This window comes from Dendropsophus ebraccatus, chromosome 1 (assembly GCF_027789765.1).
Source record: "Dendropsophus ebraccatus isolate aDenEbr1 chromosome 1, aDenEbr1.pat, whole genome shotgun sequence".
In the NCBI taxonomy this organism is placed as follows: domain Eukaryota; kingdom Metazoa; phylum Chordata; class Amphibia; order Anura; family Hylidae; genus Dendropsophus; species Dendropsophus ebraccatus.
This window is the reverse complement of record NC_091454.1, coordinates 209,996,241-210,017,523: the sequence shown is the minus strand read 5'-3', so window position 1 is coordinate 210,017,523 and position 21,283 is coordinate 209,996,241. Positions and strand designations below refer to the sequence as shown.

The 21,283-nt window shown below is 44.3% G+C and overlaps 1 protein-coding gene across 1 annotated transcript; it reads left to right on the top strand.

Annotated features, from left to right (window-relative positions):
* Positions 1-1,704: 1,704 nt before the first annotated feature.
* On the top strand, positions 1,705-21,060 carry RDH8 (retinol dehydrogenase 8). The gene is made up of 6 exons (XM_069946334.1): positions 1,705-1,840; positions 14,021-14,182; positions 14,861-15,040; positions 15,291-15,384; positions 18,633-18,816; positions 19,188-21,060. Exons 1-6 carry the CDS (start codon positions 1,735-1,737, stop codon positions 19,410-19,412), a joined length of 951 nt encoding a protein of 316 aa, XP_069802435.1. The 5' UTR covers positions 1,705-1,734; the 3' UTR covers positions 19,413-21,060.
* Positions 21,061-21,283: the final 223 nt, after the last annotated feature.

The following is a 21,283-nucleotide window of genomic DNA, read 5'->3' as shown; positions in this document are numbered from 1 at the left end:
GGGCTTTTCCAGGATTAGAAAAAGCCATGCAAAACAGAAAAAAGTGGCCATGTTTTTCGAATTCTGGACAACCCCTTTAAGTGAAGATGAAGAAGGGGAGTGGAACCCCATTCACCATTACAAAAACAAGGACCATCAAAGGTCCAGAACCCTTGTGGGCACAAGCTCTAAGGTGAAGACCCAAAACATTAAATGTTAACATAACTATACAGTATGTCTGAACCTTATTGGCTAGAGGGCTAGATATTCTTAGTACACCCTCTAGGGCAGAGGTCATCAACCTTTAGTGCCCTAAAGTCACACTCAACTTAATATTTGGGAGCCACAGTCAACTGAAAATTATTAAAATTGTTAAGTTTTAGTAGTATTATACAGTTTGTATTGGCACTATTTCATAGTTAGAATATGCCTAGAATAATGTCATTCGTCATAGAATATGGTCATCATAACCCAGGACTCCGGTCCAGTATATGCTGTGCTGGATGCTGATGGTGCTTATACCATTGAGGAGGTCCTTCAGTATCGGGCAGAGCCTAAATTACAGTAAAGTTTTGTCTCTGTTACCCCCTAATATTCTATCTACGCATATGGAACTGGTGTTCCTCTATGTTATTGTCACGGCCGCGGCGGCGTCCCGTGCTCCAGACCGCCGCCGCCACCTCTCCATGCAGCTGCCGGGGTCCATGTACAGGGACCCGGCACTGCTACTAGTTCGGCCCCGGGGGGCGCCTTACCTCGCCCCGCTCCTGTCACTCGCTGTGCCGGGCGGCTCGCGCGTCCCCGCCTCCTAGGGCGCGCGTGCCGGCTGTCTCAGATTTAAAGGGCCAGTCCGCCCCTTATTGGAAGGTGCACTATCACTTCCTATAAATTCCAGCCCTGCCCCACTACAGGTGTTGGAGCCTCTACATGCTTCCCATAGCGTTTGGCCCAGCTCCCTGTTGTTCCTGATTCCTGTCCGCTACCTGGTCCCTAGTCCTTGTTCCTGATTCCTGTCCGCTACCTGGTCCCTAGTCCTTGTTCCTGGTTCCTGCTCCTCTGTTACACTATTGCTCCTGTGTTCAGCCTGTCACCTGCAGTTACGCCTACAGACCTCTGCCAGCACCATCTCCTGCCTACTGCTCCTGTCACGCCTCGCCTGCCGTCACTAGCAACCAAGCCAGGGGTAGCGACCTGGGGGTCGCCTGCCGCAGCAAGTCCATCCCGCCTTGCGGCGGGCTCTGGTGAAAACCAGCGGCCCTTTAGACTCCGCTCCCTGGTGAGGTTAGTGCCATCGCTAGTGACGGTCCAGTGGATCCACTACTCCAGGCGTTACAGTTATTACTGTGTTTTTTTTATAATGTATAGGAATTTAAGGTAAGTTTTAGGTATACACCGATTTGTTATTCTTACCTACACAAAGGTGGGATGCTGCTCCCCCACACTTAGTTTTGAACTGATCGTAGAAGGTCCTAGTAGTGGATCCTTAATAAATAGTAAAAAGATTTATGGGTATACAAGGAGTATTCCGTTAATTTTATTTAGTGATATAATTTTTATTACTGGTATATCGATATCAGAACAAAAATTTTATCAGTTTATGTAACATAAGAAGGTGGTTGGGACCTTTGACCCTGGAGGTAGTGAAGAGGTTAAAAGGGACAGTCATCAGGGGAAAAAAAACTCTGTCACGTGGTGTTGTGATAATCCGGGATCTCGTGCAGAGGAGGGTTGGCAGTTCACTGAGAACAAGGCACAATGGCTAATGACAGCAAGAAGACTGTCCTTATAACAGGGTGCTCATCGGGCATTGGCCTGAAGATCGCAGTGCAGATGGCCAAGGACCCCCGGGAGCGTTACCATGGTAAGAGACGATAGGGGACACCTTAACCAATGACTTACAGTGAAACTTCCCAAGGAAATGTTGTGGAGGAGAAGGGGAGGGAGGTGATCAGGAGTAATAGTCAGGATCGAGAGGTCACACCAGTGCAAGTGACAGTGTGAGGTGGCCTTTATATGACCTTATGGCCTCTTATATTATAATCACATTTGCTGTTCTTTCTCCCCATGTCCCCATTTGCACCCGGTGTGACAGAATGTGGGAGTTCTGGTGAAATCCTGTAGATCAGGCAGCCGCGTATCTAGTAAACATGTTTCCACATTGTTCTGGCCTGAACCCCCTTTTTTCTGTAAAGTTTAGTTCGGGTCTTAATGGGAGTATCCGATATTCAGTTCTATTAGTGGAAAAGAGGAGGAAAAGATATAGAGGACAGGAGGTTCGCGGCATCTTGTGTTTTTTCAGGTGGGTCAGGAAGAATCAAGAAGGTGGAGCGGCAAAGGATCCGGCAAAAACATAGTCCAACTACAGTCACATCAGGACGGAGATGTAAGGTGGCACAAGCGTAACCGCAACATAGCACCCACTATTATTAAAGCAGTTATCTAGAGGGGGTGAGTGTATGGAGGGGGGGGGGGGGGACAGGTCAATTGAAGAGTAAACAATGGACAGGAATGAACAAGGTATGTAGATGGTACAATGGGCGGCCTGTCCTTGTATTGGTCAAGTGACTGAACACAGGAAGTGAATAGAACTTCAGTGTCTCAATGATGAAAACATTACCCAAAGACATAAAACAAGAACTGATCATCTATGCGTTTCGAGCTCACAGCAACTCTCCTTCCCTCCCCTTAAGCGATCTTAAAAACGATTGCAATAACTATTTTTTTTACTAATTTTCTAACCATTTTTCTAACGATTTATTCGTCTAAACGCTGATCGTTATAAAAAACAAATCGTTGCTTCAAAATCGGTAAACAATCGAATTATCGCTACGTGTAAAGGCAGCATAATTCCACATCGTTTCTTCATTTGCTGGGATCAGATGGTGTAAACGATCGTAGTAACGATCATAACTAACGATTATCGTGTTACATGGTGACTGATTTCAATTAGCTCTCGTTTATCGTTAATCATTAAAAAATCGCTTTGTCTAATAGGACCCTTAGGGTCCTATTACACAGGTTGATCATAAAGTGTAAATGAGCGCTGATCTTCTAGAGTAATTATACGGGCACCAAGGGCTGCACACACATCGTTAGTGATGTCCGTGCAGACCTTGCCTTTAGTGTGAAATAATATTAGTGTAAATAAAAGTATATAATTACCTTACCACGTTCCCCAGTGTCTTCGGGCCTTCCGCGGTCAGTGATTGACTGAGCGTCCTGTCAGTGCAGAGACTGAACCAGAAGGTAGTGCTGCAGCTGCAGAGACTGGGGAAGGCCTGAGGACACCGGGGAACGTGGTAAGGTGAGTAAATACGTTATTATTCCATACTACAATCATCAGCCATCGGCTACGCATCACTATTACACGTAGTGACGCGTACCTGACGCCGATGATTTTAGGTCTGGACCTAAAGAAACGATCAGGCGATGATCGTTTCATCGAACGATTGTTCTCTCTATTACACAGAGCGATAATCAGCCTGGTTCGGACGATTATTGTTCTGTGTAATAGGGCCCTTAGTCTGTACCTGTATAATGAAGGAGTTGTAGATAAGATACACATGGCTGCTTTCTACCAGGAACAGCGCCACTCTCCTATATGGGCTGTGTGCAGTATTGCAGCTAGCCTCATTAGAGTATGTTCACACTGAGCAAATAGAGCAGATCTCTCCGCCACGGAATCCCGCCGTACTCAGTGTCCCACTGTGAGTAAATGAGAGGGGGGGCTCCTCCGCTGCTGCCACTCTCCGCTCATAGAAGTAACATGTAACTTATTTGAGCGGAGAGCGGCGGCTGCAGAGGAGCGTGCGCTCTCCCATAGACGGGCTATGGGACACTGAGACAGGCGGGATTCCACCGCGGAGTTCCGCCTGTTTTACTCAGTGTGAACATACCCTTAAATTGAAAAGAACTAAGCTGAAATATCACATTCAGCCCATGAAGAAGAACGGAACTGTTTCTGCGAGAACAGTAACCATGTTTTCTTTTTTTCATTAAAGAAAATAAAGCACTAAAGAACCAACTTCTAATAATATTTTATTCATATACAATCCTTGTATACAGCAAATTTATATAATTTAATAGTAATAGTAAGAGCTTTTTTTAACCCATTATATATGTTGCAGTCAATGTTTGCGATCATTGTCCTCAAGCACCCTCTGGTAAAATGAAGAATTACATAGTGGACCCTATGATAAACAGCTAGGCCCCAAACCATAGTATGACATCTGTAGTCATCTACTGAACTCCTGCCTACTCTATCTCCATCCCACTATTTGTCAATTAAGTATATTCAGAGAAAGATAGAGTTGGCTGACATCCCAGCTAGAGTGTCTTGTACACAGGAACAGGAAGTCCATTACAGGATGTACACCAGACAGGAAGTTGGGTTGAAACTGGAGCACAGTTTATATGAAAAGCAGAAGACCTTAGTAACATAGTAACATAACCTTATTTACCTATATATGTTCATCTATTACACAGTAAAAAATATGGGGGAGATTTATCAAACTGGTGTAAAATAGAATTGTCTTAGTTGCCCCTAGCAACCAATCAGATTCCACTTTTCATTCCACACAGATTATTTGAAAAATGAAAGGTGGAATCTGATTGGTTGCTAGGGGCAACTAAGACAATTCTACTTTACACCAGTTTGATAAATCTCCCCCTATGTTTCATTATCAGACATCCCTTTAATTAATAAGGCCCATCTAGTTCCTCTGCTCTGTTAAGGTGTTATATTACTGACCCAAAAACATATGTTTTTTCCTGTAGTAAATTTAGCGGTTTGCTTTTTTTTTTTTTCGGGAGAGTCAGCAGCTACCTGTCAGCCATAGAGATATACTCCTAAAAATATACACCTGTGTTAAAGGGGTACACCCGCAAAAAAAAATCTCAAGTCTTCTAGTACTTATCAGCTGCTGTATGTCCTGCAGGAAGTGGTGTATTCTTTCCAGTCTGACACAGTGCTCTCTGCTGCCACATCTGTCCATGTCAAGAACTGTCCAGAGCACGAGAGGTTTTCTATGGGGGTTTGCTACTGCTCTGGACAGGAGGTGGCAGCAGAGAGCACTGTGCCAGACTGGAAAGTATACACTCCTTCCTGCAGGACATACATCAGCTAATAAGTACTGGAAGGCAGGAGATTAAAAAAAAAAAAAAAGGGGTACTCTGTAAAAATCTTTTTCTTTCAAATCAACTGGTTCCAGAAAGTTATATAGATTTGTAATTTACTTCTTTTTAAAAATCTCAAGTCTTCCAGTACTCACCAGCTGCTGTATGTCCTGCAAGAAGTGGTGTTTTCCTTCGAGTCTGACACAGTGCCACTCTCTGCTGCCACCTCTGTCCATGTCAGGAACTGTCCAGAGCAGCAGCAAATTCCCATAGAAAACCTCTCCTGCTCTTGACATTTCCTGACATGGACAGAGGTGGCAGCAGTGAGCACTGTGACATATATAAATCCTTATAACAATGAGGGCAAAACAAGGAGATACAAAAGCAGTAGCCGCCCAACGTGGGGCTCGAACCCACGACCCTGAGATTAAGAGTCTCATGCTCTACCGACTGAGCTAGCCGTGCTGCTGTCACTTTAAAATGTGACTTTGCGAGTTTCCAGCGAAATCCCCTGCGAATCCTTGTACTGTGAAGTTCAATCCCCTGCCGCGCGCAGCATACGTTACCTGCCGTGGCTGCATATGAGGCTCCCATCAGCCAATCAGTGCATGGTAGCACTGCTCTGGACAGTTCCTGACATGGACAGAGGTGGCAGTAGAGAGCACTGTGTCAGACTGGAAAGAAATCACCACTTCCTGCAGGACATATAGCAGCTAATAAGTACTGGAAGTTTTGAGATTTTTAAATAGAAGTAAATGACAAATCTATATAACTCTCTGAAACCAATTTTCGACAGAGTACACATTTAATTAAAAATCTCTGGCACTTTCTGGCACCAGTTGATTTGAAATAAACTTTTTTTTGCTGGAGTTCCCCTTTAATACCTTCTAGGTGAATACCTGGATATACTACGGCTTTTATCATCAGGATTTGGTTCCTCGATTTGAAATATAGTAATCCTTTTACTGTCTTTACTGTTGTTACAGACAGATATTGCATGTTATTTCCCATTCTCACATAGGATACCATAAATAATATTACTTCCCATAGTCTGTGATGTTCCTGATGGGACATGCTTTGTATTGAATATCCTCCCTCTCAGACACTGACCTTACAGACCAAGTAAATCTGCTTATTCTTAAGACGTATTCCCTCCGATCATGAAGCCTCTTAATGCACCATATGACTGCTGACTAATACCCACTGACAGGGGCTGGCTGGCAAATTTTAGCCCGGGGGGCAAGTACACAGCACTGGCCCATGAGTAGCAGGCTGGCAGCCCATCCTTAAAGGACCACTCTGGCCTCTTACCTCTTACCTATAACATCTTCGGTCCTTCCAGTCATTTGTGACCAAATATCCTACTGTGCCCTGTGAAAAGGTCAGAACTCACTTTCCTGTATAAGTCTATGGGGCAGCTCAGTGATGACACGGAACGGTCCCATAGACAGATGCTAGGAAAGCTGGGTGACCTCTATCATACTGAGTACAAGATGCTGGAAAGCTGGGTGACCTCCATCATACTGAGTATAAGATGCTGGGAAAGCTGGGTGACCTCCATGATACTGAGTATAAGATGCTGTGAAAGCTGGGTGACCTCCATTATACTGAGTATAGGATGGTGGGAAAGCTGGGTGACCTCTATCATACTGAGTATAAGATGGTGGGAGAGCTGGGTGACCTCCATGATACTGAGTATAAGATGCTGTGAAAGCTGGGTGACCTCCATCATACTGAGTATAGGATGGTGGGAAAGCTGGGTGACCTCTATCATACTGAGTATAAGATGCTGGAAAGCTGGGTGACCTCCATCATACTGATTATAAGATGCTGGGAAAGCTGGGTGACCTCCATGATACTAAGTATAAGATGCTGTGAAAGCTGGGTGACCTCCATTATACTGAGTATAGGATGGTGGGAAAGCTGGGTGACCCCCGTCATACTGAGTATAAGATGGTGGGAAAGCTGTGTGACCTCCATCATATTTAGTATAAGATGCTGGGAAAGCTGGGTGACCTCCATCCTACTGAGTATAAGATGGTGGAAAAGCTGGTGACCCCCATAATACTGTGTACAAGATGCTGGAAAGCTGGGTGACCTCCATCATACTAAGTATAAGATGGTGGGAAAGCTGGTGACCCCCATTAAACTGTGTACAAGATGCTGGAATGCTGGGTGACCTCCATCATACTGAGTATAAGATGGTGGGAAAGCTGGTGACCCCCATGATACTGAGTATAAGATGGTGGGAAAGCTGGGTGACCTCCATCATACTGAGTATAAGATGGTGGGAAAGCTGGGTGACCTCCATCATACTGAGTATAAGATGGTGGGAAAGCTGGGTGACCTCCATCATTCTGAGTATAAGATGGTGGGAAAGCTGGGTGACCTCCATCATACTGAGTATGAGATGGTGGGAAAGCTGGGTGACCTCCATTATACTGAGGATAAGATGGTGGGAAAGCTGGGGGACCTCCATTATACTGACTACAAATACAAGATGCTGGGAAAGCTGCCTGACCCTCATTATACTGACTACTACGCAAGATGCGGGGAAAGCTGGGGTTACTGTATTTTTACAATAGTTCATATCACTCGATGTACTTCTGTATATATGTCTCCTCTATGTACTCCTGTGTAGGTCTCCTCTTGTATATATGTATCATCTATATACTTCTGTATATACGTCTCCTCTATGTACTGCTGTATATATGTATCCTCTATGTCCTCCTGTATATATGCCTCCTCTATGTACTCCTGTATATATATGTATACTCTATGTACTCTTGTATATATATATGTATCCTCTATGTACTACTGTATATATGCCTCACCCTGTATATATGTATCCTCTATGTACTGCTGTATATATGTATCCACTATGCCCTCCTGTATATATGTATCCTCTATGTAGCAGGGACACATGCAGGCAGGGGCATTTCGGGGGTAAGCGAGGGGGGGGGGGGTAGCGGGACACATGGTGCCTCCATCTAGGTAGAGTGTAGTAGTGGAGGTATAGTGGATAATGGGTGTAGTAGTACAGGTAAAGATGAGGGGTGAGGTAGTACAGGTATAGATATGGGGGGTATTAGTAATACTGATGAGGGGGATTAGTAGTACAGGTATAGATGTGGGCTGTAGTAGTACAGGTAAAGATGAGGGGTGTAGTAGGAATAAAGGTATAGATGAGAGATGACAGGGGCATACTGGGGGAAACTGGGGCAGCTGGGGATGACTGGGAGAGCTGGGGGTGTACAGGGCAAACTGGGGGGTGAGTGGGGCAGCTGGGGGTGACTGAGGTGGACTGGGGCAAACTGGGGTTGACTTAAGCGGGACTGGGGCAGTTGGAGTTGACTGAATGAGGACTAGGGCAGACTGGGGGTGACTGAAGGGGGACTGGGGCAGACTTGGGCGACTGAGGGGGGACTGGGCAGACTGTGGATGACTGAGAGGGACTGGGGCAGACTGGGGTGACTGAGGGGGACTGGGCAGACTGTGGATGACTGAGGGGGACTGGGGGTGACTCTAGGGGGACTGGGGCAGCTGGGGGTGACAGAGGGGGACTGAGGCAGACTGGGGGTGACTCTAGAGGGATTGGGCAGCTGGGGGTGATTGGGGCAGGAGTGCACATATCCCTCCTCCTCTCACCCCGGCACACAGGTTCCCCTCCCGGCCACACGTGCAGGTCCCCGGTCTCTGAAGCAGGCCACAAGGACTGTAGAGGTGATAGCGTCACTGCCATTACTGGAGCTGTACAGCGGGATCGGGGGATGCAGATCCCGCTGTTCAGCTCCAGGACCCGAAGCATCGTTATCACCACTTCAGTCCCTGCAGCCTCCTCCAGAGACCGGGGACCTGCACGTGTGGCCGGGAGGGGAGCAGGACGTGATATGTATAGCTGGGGTAGGTCAGTCGCAGCTCTGTTAGGCGGACTGCCGACCGCCCTGCACCTCACCTCCGGCCCGACGCTCCACGCACCACCGCCCGCCATGCACCTCACCTCCGCGCCGCCTGCTTGACCTGCACCTCTTGCCCGGCCGCCAACCCGTCACTCTACGCTGCTCCACCTGCAATGATTTTTTGTGAAAATTTAATTTACGGTTTTAATCGAAATTGATTCTAACCTTCTGGGCAAATTAATTTGATTAATCGCCCAGCCCTAACTCCTCTGTATGTATGTATCCTCTATGCACCCCTGTATATATGTCTCCTCCTGTATATATGTATCCTCTGTATGTCTCCTCCTGTATATATGTCTCCTCCTGTATATATGTATCCTCTATGTACCCCTCTGTATGTCTCCTCCTGTATATATGTATCCTCTATGTACCCCTCTGTATGTCTCCTCCTGTATATACATATCCTATATGTACCCCTGTATATATGTCTCCTCCTGTATATATGCATCCTCTGTATGTCTCCTCCTGTATATATGTCTCCTCCTGTATGTATGTATCCTCTATGTACCCCTGTATATATGTCTCCTCCTGTATATATGTATCCTCTGTATGTCTCCTCCTGTATGTATGTATCCTCTATGTACCCCTGTATATATGTCTCCTCCTGTATATATGTATCCTCTGTATGTCTCCTCCTGTATATATGTCTCCTCCTGTATGTATGTATCCTCTATGTACCTCTGTATATATGTCTCCTCCTGTATATATGTATCCTCTGTATGTCTCCTCCTGTATATAAGTCTCCTCCTGTATATATGTATCCTCTATGTACCCCTGTATATATGTCTCCTCCTGTATATATGTATCCTCTATGTACCCCTGTATATATGTCTCCTCCTGTATATATGTATCCTCTGTATGTCTCCTCCTGTATATATGTCTCCTCCTGTATATATGTATCCTCTATGTACCCCTCTGTATGTCTCCTCCTGTATATATGTATCCTCTATGTACCCCTGTATATATGTCTCCTCCTGTATATATGTATCCTCTGTATGTCTCCTCCTGTATATATGTATCCTCTATGTACCCCTGTATATATGTCTCCTCCTGTATATATGTATCCTCTGTATGTCTCCTCCTGTATATATGTCTCCTCCTGTATATATGTATCCTCTATGTACCCCTCTGTATGTCTCCTCCTGTATATATGTATCCTCTATGTACCCCTCTGTATGTCTCCTCCTGTATATACATATCCTATATGTACCCCTGTATATATGTCTCCTCCTGTATATATGTATCCTCTGTATGTCTCCTCCTGTATATATGTCTCCTCCTGTATATATGTATCCTCTATGTACCCCTGGTAAAGTCCAAGGTTGGAACAGCGGAACCTCCCAGGGATGCATAGTCTCCGTCAGGTGGGCCCACACCTGATACTCAATAGAGAAAAAGAAATGGTGTGGAGACAGCATCCATCCAGTGAAAAAATATTTTTACTTTATTTTAAGCCATTGCATATAAAAAGATTACCGACGTTTCGGCTCTAACACTCCTGAGCCTTTCTCAAGTGTTAGAGCCGAAACGTCGGTAATCTTTTTATATGCAATGGCTTAAAATAATAGAGATGTATCCTCCTGTATATATGTATCCTCCTTGTACCCCTGTATATATGTCTCCTCCTGTATATATGTATCCTCTATGTACCCCTCTGTATGTCTCCTCCTGTATATATGTATCCTATATGTACCCCTGTATAGATGTATCCTCCTGTATATATGTATCCTCTATGTACCCCTCTGTATGTCTCCTCCTGTATATATGTATCCTCTATATACTCCTCAGTATGTCTCCTCTTGTATATATGTATCCTCTATGTACCCCTGTATATATGCCTCCTCCTGTATATATGTATCCTCTATGTACCCCTGTATATATGCCTCCTCCTGTATATATGTATCCTCTATGTACCCCTGTATATATGCTTCCTCCTGTATATATGTATCCTCTATGTACCCCTGTATATATGCTTCCTCCTGTATATATGTATCCTCTATGTACCCCTTTGTATGTCTCCTCCTGTGTAGGTCTCCTGTATATATGTATCCTCCTGTGTAGGTCTCCTGTATATATGTATCCTCTATGTCAGGGAGGGGGAACCTTGGCTCTTCAGCTGTTGCAAAACTACAACTCCCATCATCCATGGACAGCCTATCGCTCTCCAGCTATGATGGGAGTTGTAGTTTTGCAGCAGCTGGAGGGCCTTGGTTCCCTCCCCCTGCCTTATGTCCTGCTGTGTAGATCTCCTCCTGTGTAGGTACCTGGCTTCCTGCAGACACCATCTTCTCTGTCTTCAGGCTCTTCTAGCCCAGTTGCAGAAGAACCAGCTGGGAGGAGAGAGCGGCCTCTGGTGGCCGGAGGAAGATACTGCGTACAGCAGTTTGCTTTTTACCATAAGCCTCTTAGGCTTATAGAAAGCATAGTGGCCATACAGGGGGCGGGGCTTACCGGCATGGGGGCGGGGCTTCGGCGGCCGCTTCCATCACAGTCCGGATCCACCACAGCCACAGGTAAATATGACTGAAGAGGGCCGGGCTGTAAGCAGGGGAGGCGCTGAGGACTCCAGCCAGCTGTCAGCAGCCATGCGGCCCTGACAACTGGGGGAAGACCGGCCCGGGGGGCATATGCCCCCCTGCCCCCCGGCCCAGCCCGCCCCTGCACTGATAACCCCGGGGATGAGGTGAGGTGTTCTCCAATACAAACTGGTGAATCTTTATTTATAAGCCCTGCCGGTGTAATACCTCACACTTTCATAATGTTTATTCCCACAGAAGGGCTAAGACCTGAACTAAGGAGATCAGTGTAAGACAATGGTTGAGTCCAATCATGTTGGCTTCAAAGTTCAACCAAAGGACAACTACATTCTCACCATATCAGAGATACAGCAGTGCCTGGAGTTCAGGAAAAAGAGGTGGTGTGGGGGGTCTCCAGAATCAGTCTTTACTCCACTTTAACAGTACACAGGTCCTTAGCTTCTTCATTGCACACTTGTTGGCTTCTAGTAAATGGTGCAAAAGTACTCACTGATGTGAGCTGCAATAAGCACTGCAGGTGTAGGTCCTTAGGTACAGCAATCATTATGTCTTTAGGCCTTGCCTGAAGCCCTGGAAGGTCCTAGATGAGCTATGAGGCACCTAGAAGTCCATAAAAAGATACAGAGCATTAGCAATGAAAATTTCCATGGGGTGCTCACTTTTCCTTCAAGTAATGTATACATTTTCAAATGTAGAAAAATAAAAAAATGTAGAGGGCACTCACCATAAAATTTTATCCTTTATTTAAAATTCTTAAAGCGCCATTTCAAGTATAGCAGACAGCTAGGACAACAGTACTGGCGTCCTTCCTGTCTGCTATACTTGAAATGGGGTTTTAAAAATTTTCAATAAAGGTTAAAGTTTTATGGTGAGTGCCCTCTACATTTTTCTATTTTTCTATGTTTGAAGCTCCAGGTTGTATAATACTTACCTGTACTCCAAGCTGTTCTGAGCAAACTCTGTAAAACTGTCCTTATGTAGCATATCAGAGGCCACAAGTGAAACAGATCACTAATTTCAAAGAGACCAGCCAAAGATAGCACTGCTGGCTGCTAGTTAAAGCACTCAATGCAGTGAAATCCTAGGTGCATTGCCCCCTGGGAAACATAATTATGCAAAAAAAGAGCCAGTGGAGCCTCATTTAAGAGTCTCGAAACACAGGACTAGGCAGATATCCCTCGAGGAAGGGCCCAGCCAAGGGGTGGCCTCTGTAGAGAAACCACCATATTAAGTGGCCCTATAAGTCAATGTAGTGAAAAAGGAAAAACCAAGGCCAGGTATCCATCCAAAGACAGCTGTTTTGGGGTGTTGCCCCTCATCAGTGTGGAGCAGGATTCTGGCTAGGTGGGAGCAATGCCTAGTAAAGTCATAAGTGAAACAGATCACTGATATCAGGTAGACCAGCCAAAGATAACACTGCCGGCTGCTAGTTAAAGTGCTCAATGTAGTGAAATCCTAGGAGCATTGCTCCCTGGGAAACATAAATATGCCAAAGAGCCCATGGAGCATCATTTAAGAGTCTTGAAACACAGGACTAGCCATTGCTCCCACCTAGCCAGAATCCTGCTTTACACTGATGAGGGGCAACACCCCCAAAACAGCTGTATGTGGATGGATACCTGGCCTTGGTCTGTGATTTTCCCTTGTCATTACACTGACTAATAGGGCCACTTAATATGGTGGTTTTGGTGGTTTCCCTTCAGGGGCCATCCCTATGCTGGGTCCTTCCCGGAGGAATATCTGCCTAGTCCTGTGTTTCGAGACTCCTAAATGAGGCTCCACTGGCTCTTTTTTTGCAGAGGTCACAAGTGACACTGGTCCCCTCCAGTATGGTAGAAGCAGCTAAGAACACTAGTCCTCTACAGTACAGAGGCTTGAGATTATGCTGGTCCTCTCCATTATAGGTGAGGCTGCAAAAGCATCTGCTCGGCCTACACGAATACTCATTATATATACCCTAAAAAGCTAGAAGCAACTCACTAGTCTAAGCTAGTTTCCTCCCTCTGAGGACTGGATGAGAGGCTGTGTCAAAGAAGGCACAACCTACTATCTTGAATGCTCCCCAGTGTTGTGCAGTGTGCACTCACAGTCAACACAGTCAAAGTATATACCAGAATGCAACAGTAGGTATCAGAATAATAACACAGTACAGTACAATGTGAACCAACATAAAATATTGCAATACCATCCAAATGCAGCAACAATACAATAAACGGCCAACAACCATCATTGCCATGTCAGAAGACCATGCAGTAGGACACTGCTCCGTCATCCCAATGGGCTCCTCATACATCAGTTACAACTGGAACAATATCAAGGGTATCAGGTGAAACTGACTACTAGTTATTCCCTAGTATCAGAAAATTCACGTTGTCGAATAGTTTGCCTATGTGTTAAAAAACATGTCTTATTCTCTTACGTTATTTACAGTATTTGCCACCATGAGGGACCTCAAGAAGAGTGGGAAGCTGGAAGCAGAAGCTGGGGAGACCCTCAATAAGAACCTGGAGATCCGACAACTGGATGTGACCAACGAAGAGTCAGTGAAGAAGTGTATAGCAGAGCTGCCCGGTCAGACAGTGGACATCCTGGGTAAGTGGGCAGTTACGTTGGTTTTAGAGTCATCGGCTTTCATTAGGAATTTTTTTTAGACTATGGGGGAGATTTATCAAACATGCTGTAAAGTAGAACTGTCTCAGTTGCCCCTAGCAACCAATCAGATTCCACCTTTCATTCATCACAGATTCTATGGACATATAGCACATATAGCAGAGATATTGGCCTCGGCACTCCCTTTCGTCTGAACTGGACCTTAGGATCGGTGTATCCTGCCCCATCTTTTCTGACCACTTGCCACCGGAGGTGCTCTCCCAAACAGACAGTCAGTAACGATTAAAGATTGTACTCACAAGGGAACAGCGGAGGCACTCAGCGGTATTAGCAAAATACAAATTTCTTTTATTCCTTCATGTGGCAACAAACATGAGTAACGGATGAGCAATAGGCAACAGCTGTTTCGCACGTCACAGCGTGCTTCTTCAAAGCCCTGAGGGCTGTGACGAAGCACGCTGTGATGTGCGAAACAGCTGTTGTCTATTGCTCATCCGCTACTCATGTTTGTTGCCACATGAAGGAATAAAAAAAAATTGTATTTTGCTAATACCGCTGAGTGCCCCCGCTGTTCCCTTGTGAGTACAATCTACTTTACACCATGTTTGATAAATCTCCCCCTATGTGTCTTGTGATATAATGTACAATGTTGATTTACAGTGAACAACGCAGGTGTAGGCCGGGCCGGCCCTCTCGAGAGCATCTCAATGGATGACATGAGGAAGGTCTTTGAGACAAACTTTTTTGGGGTGGTCCACTTGGTCAAAGAATTCTTGCCTTCCATGAAGAAGAGGAGAAGTGGTCATATTGTGGTTATAAGTAGCGTCATGGGATTACAAGGTGAGGTCTAGTTATTTTGTACAGCTCGGTGTTACTTCCCGAGGGTGTGAGGGCATGGAGACACAGGTGTTGGCTACTGAGGTGGAGTTAGAACCTTCCACAGATCCTTCCGATCGCTGAAGCAGCAGGACGCACCACGAGGAGCTCATTGTGGGGGGAAACATGCCCTATAGCACCATATTACAGTTTGGGGTTCTGTATACATGTGAGGTGTTAATGTTTCCTTCCCATGTTATCTCTTTTATTATAGGCATTGTATTTAATGACATCTATGCGGCATCAAAGTTCGCAATCGAAGGATTCTGTGAAAGTCTCGCTGTGCAACTGTTAAAGTTTAATATCTCGTGAGTATATACGAAATATGCCTTTAATATTCCTCATGTATTTAAAGGAGAAGTCTGGCAAAATTTTTTATTAAAGTATTGGCAAAATCCCAATATACACTTTTTTACGGGAAATGCTTATAAAGTGCTTTTTCCCTACACTTACTACTGCATCAAGACTTCACTGTGTCACTTCCTGGATAACATGGTGATGTCACTTTCTGGATAACATGGTGATGTCACTTCCTGGATAACATAGTGATGTCACTTCCTGGATAACATGTGATGTCACTTCCTGGATAACATGGTGATGTCACTTCCTAGATAAAAATGGTGAAGTCACTTCCTGGATAACATGGTAATGTCACTTCCTGGATAACATGGTGATGTCACTTCCTGGATAACATGGTGAGGTCACTTCCTGGATAACATGGTGATGTCACTTCCTGGATAAAATGGTGATGTCGTCACGACCCGACTTCCGGTGCTGTGTGGCTGTGGCTGCTGGAGAGGATGATGACAGGGGGACACTGAGGGACACAGGGCACTGGAGGGACACTGAGCATCCCCCTGCCATTATCCTCTCCAGCAGCCACAGCCGCACAGCTCTGGGAGTCGGGTCGTAACATCACCATGTTATCCAGGAAGTGACATCACCATGTTATCCAGGAAGAGACATCACCATGTTATCCAGGAAGTGAAGCCTTGATGCAGTAGTAAGTGCAGGGAAAAAAGCACTTCATAAGCATTTCCCATAATAAGTGTATATTGGTGATTTGTATAACTTTTGGGGGACAATCCAATACTTTAATAAAAAAATTTCGCCGGAAAAATGAGCAAGTCTCCATCTACTTGAGAAGGTTCTTAGAAGAGGTGGTCCCATCAGGGTTCATGGACATCACAAAAGGGAAGGGGCGAGTCTACAGTCCTTGGTGTACTTGTGACTTATACAGTCCTCCACTGACTGCAATAGGTGCCATGTAATACACGATGACTCAAAAAAAGTCAAAAGTGGACACCCAGCGTATATAGTAGTTATATTCTTGTATATAGGAGCAGTATTATAGTAGTTATATTCTTGTATATAGTGAGCAGTATTATAGCAGTTATATTCTTGTATATAGGAGCAGTATTATAGTAGTTATATTCTTGTATATAGGAGCAGTATTATAGCAGTTATATTCTTGTATATAGGAGCAGTATTATAGTAGTTATATTCTTGTATATAGTGAGCAGTATTATAGCAGTTATATTCTTGTATATAGGAGCAGTATTATAGTAGTTATATTCTTGTATATAGGAGCAGTATTATAGTAGTTATATTCTTGTATATAGGGGCAGTATTATAGTAGTTATATTCTTGTATATAGGAGCAGTATTATAGTAGCTATATTCCTGTATATAGGGAGCAGTATTTTAGTAGTTATATTCTTGTATATAGGAGCAGTATTATAGTAGTTATATTCTTGTATATAGGAGCAGTATTATAGTAGTTATATTCTTGTATATAGGAGCAGTATTATAGTAGTTATATTTTTGTATATAGGAGCAGTATTATAGTAGTTATATTCCTGTATATAGGGAGCAGTATTATAGTAGTTATATTCTTGTATATAGGGGCAGTATTATAGTAGATATATTCTTGTATATAGGAGCAGTATTATAGTAGTTATATTTTTGTATATAGGAGCAGTATTATAGTAGTAATATTTTTGTATATAGGGGGCAGTATTATAGTAGTTATGGTTCAGGGAAGAAAAAGAGTGCTGCACCTCACACCTATGGCTGATACTAGTACCACTCGGCTGCATAAAAAACATCAGAATTCTGTATGTGAATTGATCAAGCCACACTGCCCCATGTACCGCGTGCAGGTATCTGATACACATGGGTCCCTACACTAAGTCCACACTGTGCCAGTCAGCGACCACCACCCCCACAGGCGTGCACAGTCAGGGAAGGGTGGCCATGGAACGGCCCTGCAACCCCCATGCCACAGGACCAGACCCAAAAATGCCACACCAAAACCCAGCCAGCACCACCGGCGGAGGAAGCTGCCTCCAAACAGCACAAGTCTGGATAAGGTATTGCACTCACCATAGCTATCAAAGATAGAATGGGACAGACAGGAGGGATTAAAACCATGAGCACTCAGGTGTCTTCTGCTAATTGCGGTCATGTGGGTCTCACCAGGAGGAGTGCAAAACACGGACAAAAGAGAGAAACAAAATACGGTTCAGGGAAGAAAAAGAGTGCTGCACCTCACACCTATGGTTGATACTAGTACCTCTCAGAATTCTGTATGTGAATTGATCAACACTCTGGTGTTGATTTTTAATATAGGCCTAGTGGCATTAGTATCAGCCATAGATGGGATGTGCAGCCGTTCCATTCTCTCCAGTTTGTGTTTCACAGTTCTCCCTCTCTGAACAGCTCGCACTCCTTTATAAGACCCACATGACCAAAATTAGCAGGATATGCCTGTGCTCACATGTCTGGACCCTATGTCTTCCCCATTCTGTGAGAGCAGCAATGGTAAGTGTAATACCATATCCATACTTGTGTCATTTGGGGGCAGCCTTCCCCGCCGGTGGTGCTGGCTGTGTTTTGGTGGGGCTTTTTGGGTCTGGTCCTGTGACATTGGTTGCAGGGCCGTTCCATGGCCTCCCTTCCCTGCACATGCACGCTTTGCGGGGTTGGCGGTCGCTGACCGACACGGTGTGGAGTTAGCGTAGGGACCCGTGTGGACCAGAGGACCTGTGCGGTGGTACACGGGGCAATATGGCTTGATCAATTCATATACAGACACTCTGGTGTTGATTTTTAATATAGGCCTAGCGGCATTAGTATCAGCCATAGATGGGATGTGCAGCGGTTCCATTCTCTCCAGTTCGTATATTATAGTAGTTATATTTTTGCAAATAGGAGCAGTATTATAGTAGTTATATTCTTGTATATAGGGAGCTGTATTATAGTAGTTATATTCTTGTATATAGGAGCAGTATTATATACTTTTATGTAGGGGGCAGCATTATAGTAGATTTCCTCTTTCAGCTGAGCAACTTCTCCTTCAACGAATCTAGCAAGTTAGGGATGTGTTTATCAACAAATTTGTTGAGTGAGTCCAAGAACAACCAGCAGAGTTGTGATTGCAGCAGTGAAGCATAATACAGGATAAAACTCAAACAACACAATGTACTTCCAAAATTAGTGAAATTTATATGTGATTATATGTTTTGAGTGATGTAACCCTTTCTCTTTATGCGCAGCGTTTCTTTAATAGAACCTGGACCGGTGAACACAGAGTTTGAATTGAAGTTGATGGAGGAGGTGGCTCGCTCAGACTTTCCTGGAGCCGATGCCGAGACCATAAGTTACTTTAAGGAGGTTTACCTCCCTAGTGCACATGAGATCTTCGTCACCATGGGGCAGACACCAGATGCCGTTGCAAAGGTTAGTACTTCAAGTAATTTGTAAGTTCTTCCATTGAGTCATTCTTTGGCCTGTTTCCTATGTAGGCAATCATTTTAATTTGGTGGGAGTTCGTAGCCTTTGGCCCACCACCAATATCACATTGATGGTATATCTTAGAGGGGAGCTCCAACTGGGAGAAAACCTTTAAATCCCTTTAAAACCAAAACTAATAATTCTTACTCATCTTTATCCAAACCAGGGGTAGACAAATAATGTACATAGGATACCATCCACCTGGTGCCCATGGCCTCCAGTTTTTCTGGATCAACAATGATGGTTGAAATTGAGGGAGTTGAATCTTTTTTTTTTTTCAGTCGTAAGTTCTCAGTTTAACTTCTCCATTCCCGCAGGCTACGGTGAAGGTGATAGGAATGGAGCAGCCGGTTTTCCGCCACCAGACGAACCCTCTCTACACTCCACTCACGGCTATGAAATACGCAGACAACAGCGGAAACCTCTCCGTAAGGACCTTCTACAATCTCATCTTCAACTATGGCTCCCTCTTTCATTGCAGCCTCAACCTCTTGAAATGCATCACCTGCAACTGTTTCCGTCGGAGAGTCATGCCGGTCTGAAGACCCTGGCCTATGGTTCAGCACTTAAAGTGTATGTATACTTTAGCTTTTTTTTGCTTCAATGCATTTAAACCATATATATAAGTGACAGTGCAAAAAGTCTTCATGACAAATATCCTACTGTTTTGTGTGTAAAGCTTCTATGCATGTCTATATGTCTCCATGGAAACAGACTACAAACAACAATGTGTAGTCTGGGTGTAGTTATGTTTTCCTTTTTTTTCTATAAGTAAGAGAAAGTAACAAGATCAGACCACGCAAGCTTTGTAGTCTGTTACCATGGAGACTCATAGGTCTGCATCGAAGTTGCAGACATTTTTAAGACTGTTTTCACTTTTTTGCTTTAGAGGCATTGGAGCAATAAAAACTGGTTGCAAAAGTATACACACCCTTTAACAGGTGAAGAGTATGAGTATTAATAATTGTAAGATTAATTCAAGAGACTTAAGAATCGTAGTGATCGACTGAGGTTGATTTGTTTGAGATGACTTTTTTGGCAGATTTTGGATGAGGATAAAAAGTCCTCGCCCAACCGCAGGTCTAGTGTCCGGAGAGGAAGTCATCATAGATCCTTATGTGGTTGTATTACCCGCCTCATGTTATGGCACATTGTATCTGGGGAGTGGGTGGATACAGTCACACAGGTAACAATTATAACGATAATCATGGTGTATAAATGTCACATGGTAGGTGGGGTCCCTATTGGGCCTAGAAACTTAAAGAGTGAACCCAACCCCTGATATGATTTAAAGGGAAGCATCTGAAAGGGAAATTTAAAAGGGAATTTAAAGCATGCAAAAAACGTCTTATACAGGTAAAGCGAGTATTATAATCATCGACTACTGTAATAAACAAGTATTATAATCATAAAGTATTAAAATAAGTGAGTATTATCAGAACAAGATCTCAAGGGAAAAAAATTACTTTAAAAAACATTTTATATAGAAGATATGATATGTAAATATATTCTATCAATAACCAGGGTACGGTCTGAACTGTGATCATCCTATTGTCAGTCAGGAAGGGACTCGGTGCTTGTACTGATCCACTAGGAATTTTTTTTCTATATATTTTTAATAAATTGAGCTCAGAGTTTTTATGATTAGCGCAGTACTATATTTCATTTTTGCTTCTCAGACAATGACAGTGACGCCTACAGGCATAGGTGGGTACTGCACACTAAAGCTGGCCACAGAACCAGTTTGTTAACCTCCTGATCTTACCACCGTTATTCGGTACTGTTATGTGTGTAAATGTTATGTTAGAACATTTGTGATCAGGGATAATGTTTCACATCTATAGGCAGACATTTTCAGACGGGTTTCTCAGGGTTACTGTATGTCTTCAGGGAGAAACTGTACCCATCATTGTTCCCAGAGATGGCCGATTACAATACAACTAAGTATTCGTATATCAGAGGGTGGCAGGAAGGGAATAAAAGGGACATTATACACCGATCAGCCATAACATTAAAACCACCTGCCTGATATTGTGAATTTCCAACCTGGGCCCAAAAACAACCCTGACCTGTGAAGGAGTCCTGTAGTATTTACACCCCTACCAGCAGATCCTTTAATTCACCATGGATCAGACTTTTCTACCACATCCCACAGATCATCAGACTGAGATCTGGGGAATTAGGAGATTGAGCCATGTTTGTCCTTGGATCACATTTGGTAGGTACTAACCACAGCATCCAGGGAACCCTCCACAAGACTTACTGCTAGGCACTGTCCTGACTCCGCATTCTAGCCATCACAATTTGGTCCTTGTCATGTTACTCATATCCTTACGCTCAATCATGTTTCCTTCAGTGTCGAGAACTGACTATACACTTTGCTGCCTAACACATCCCACCCCATGACAGACGC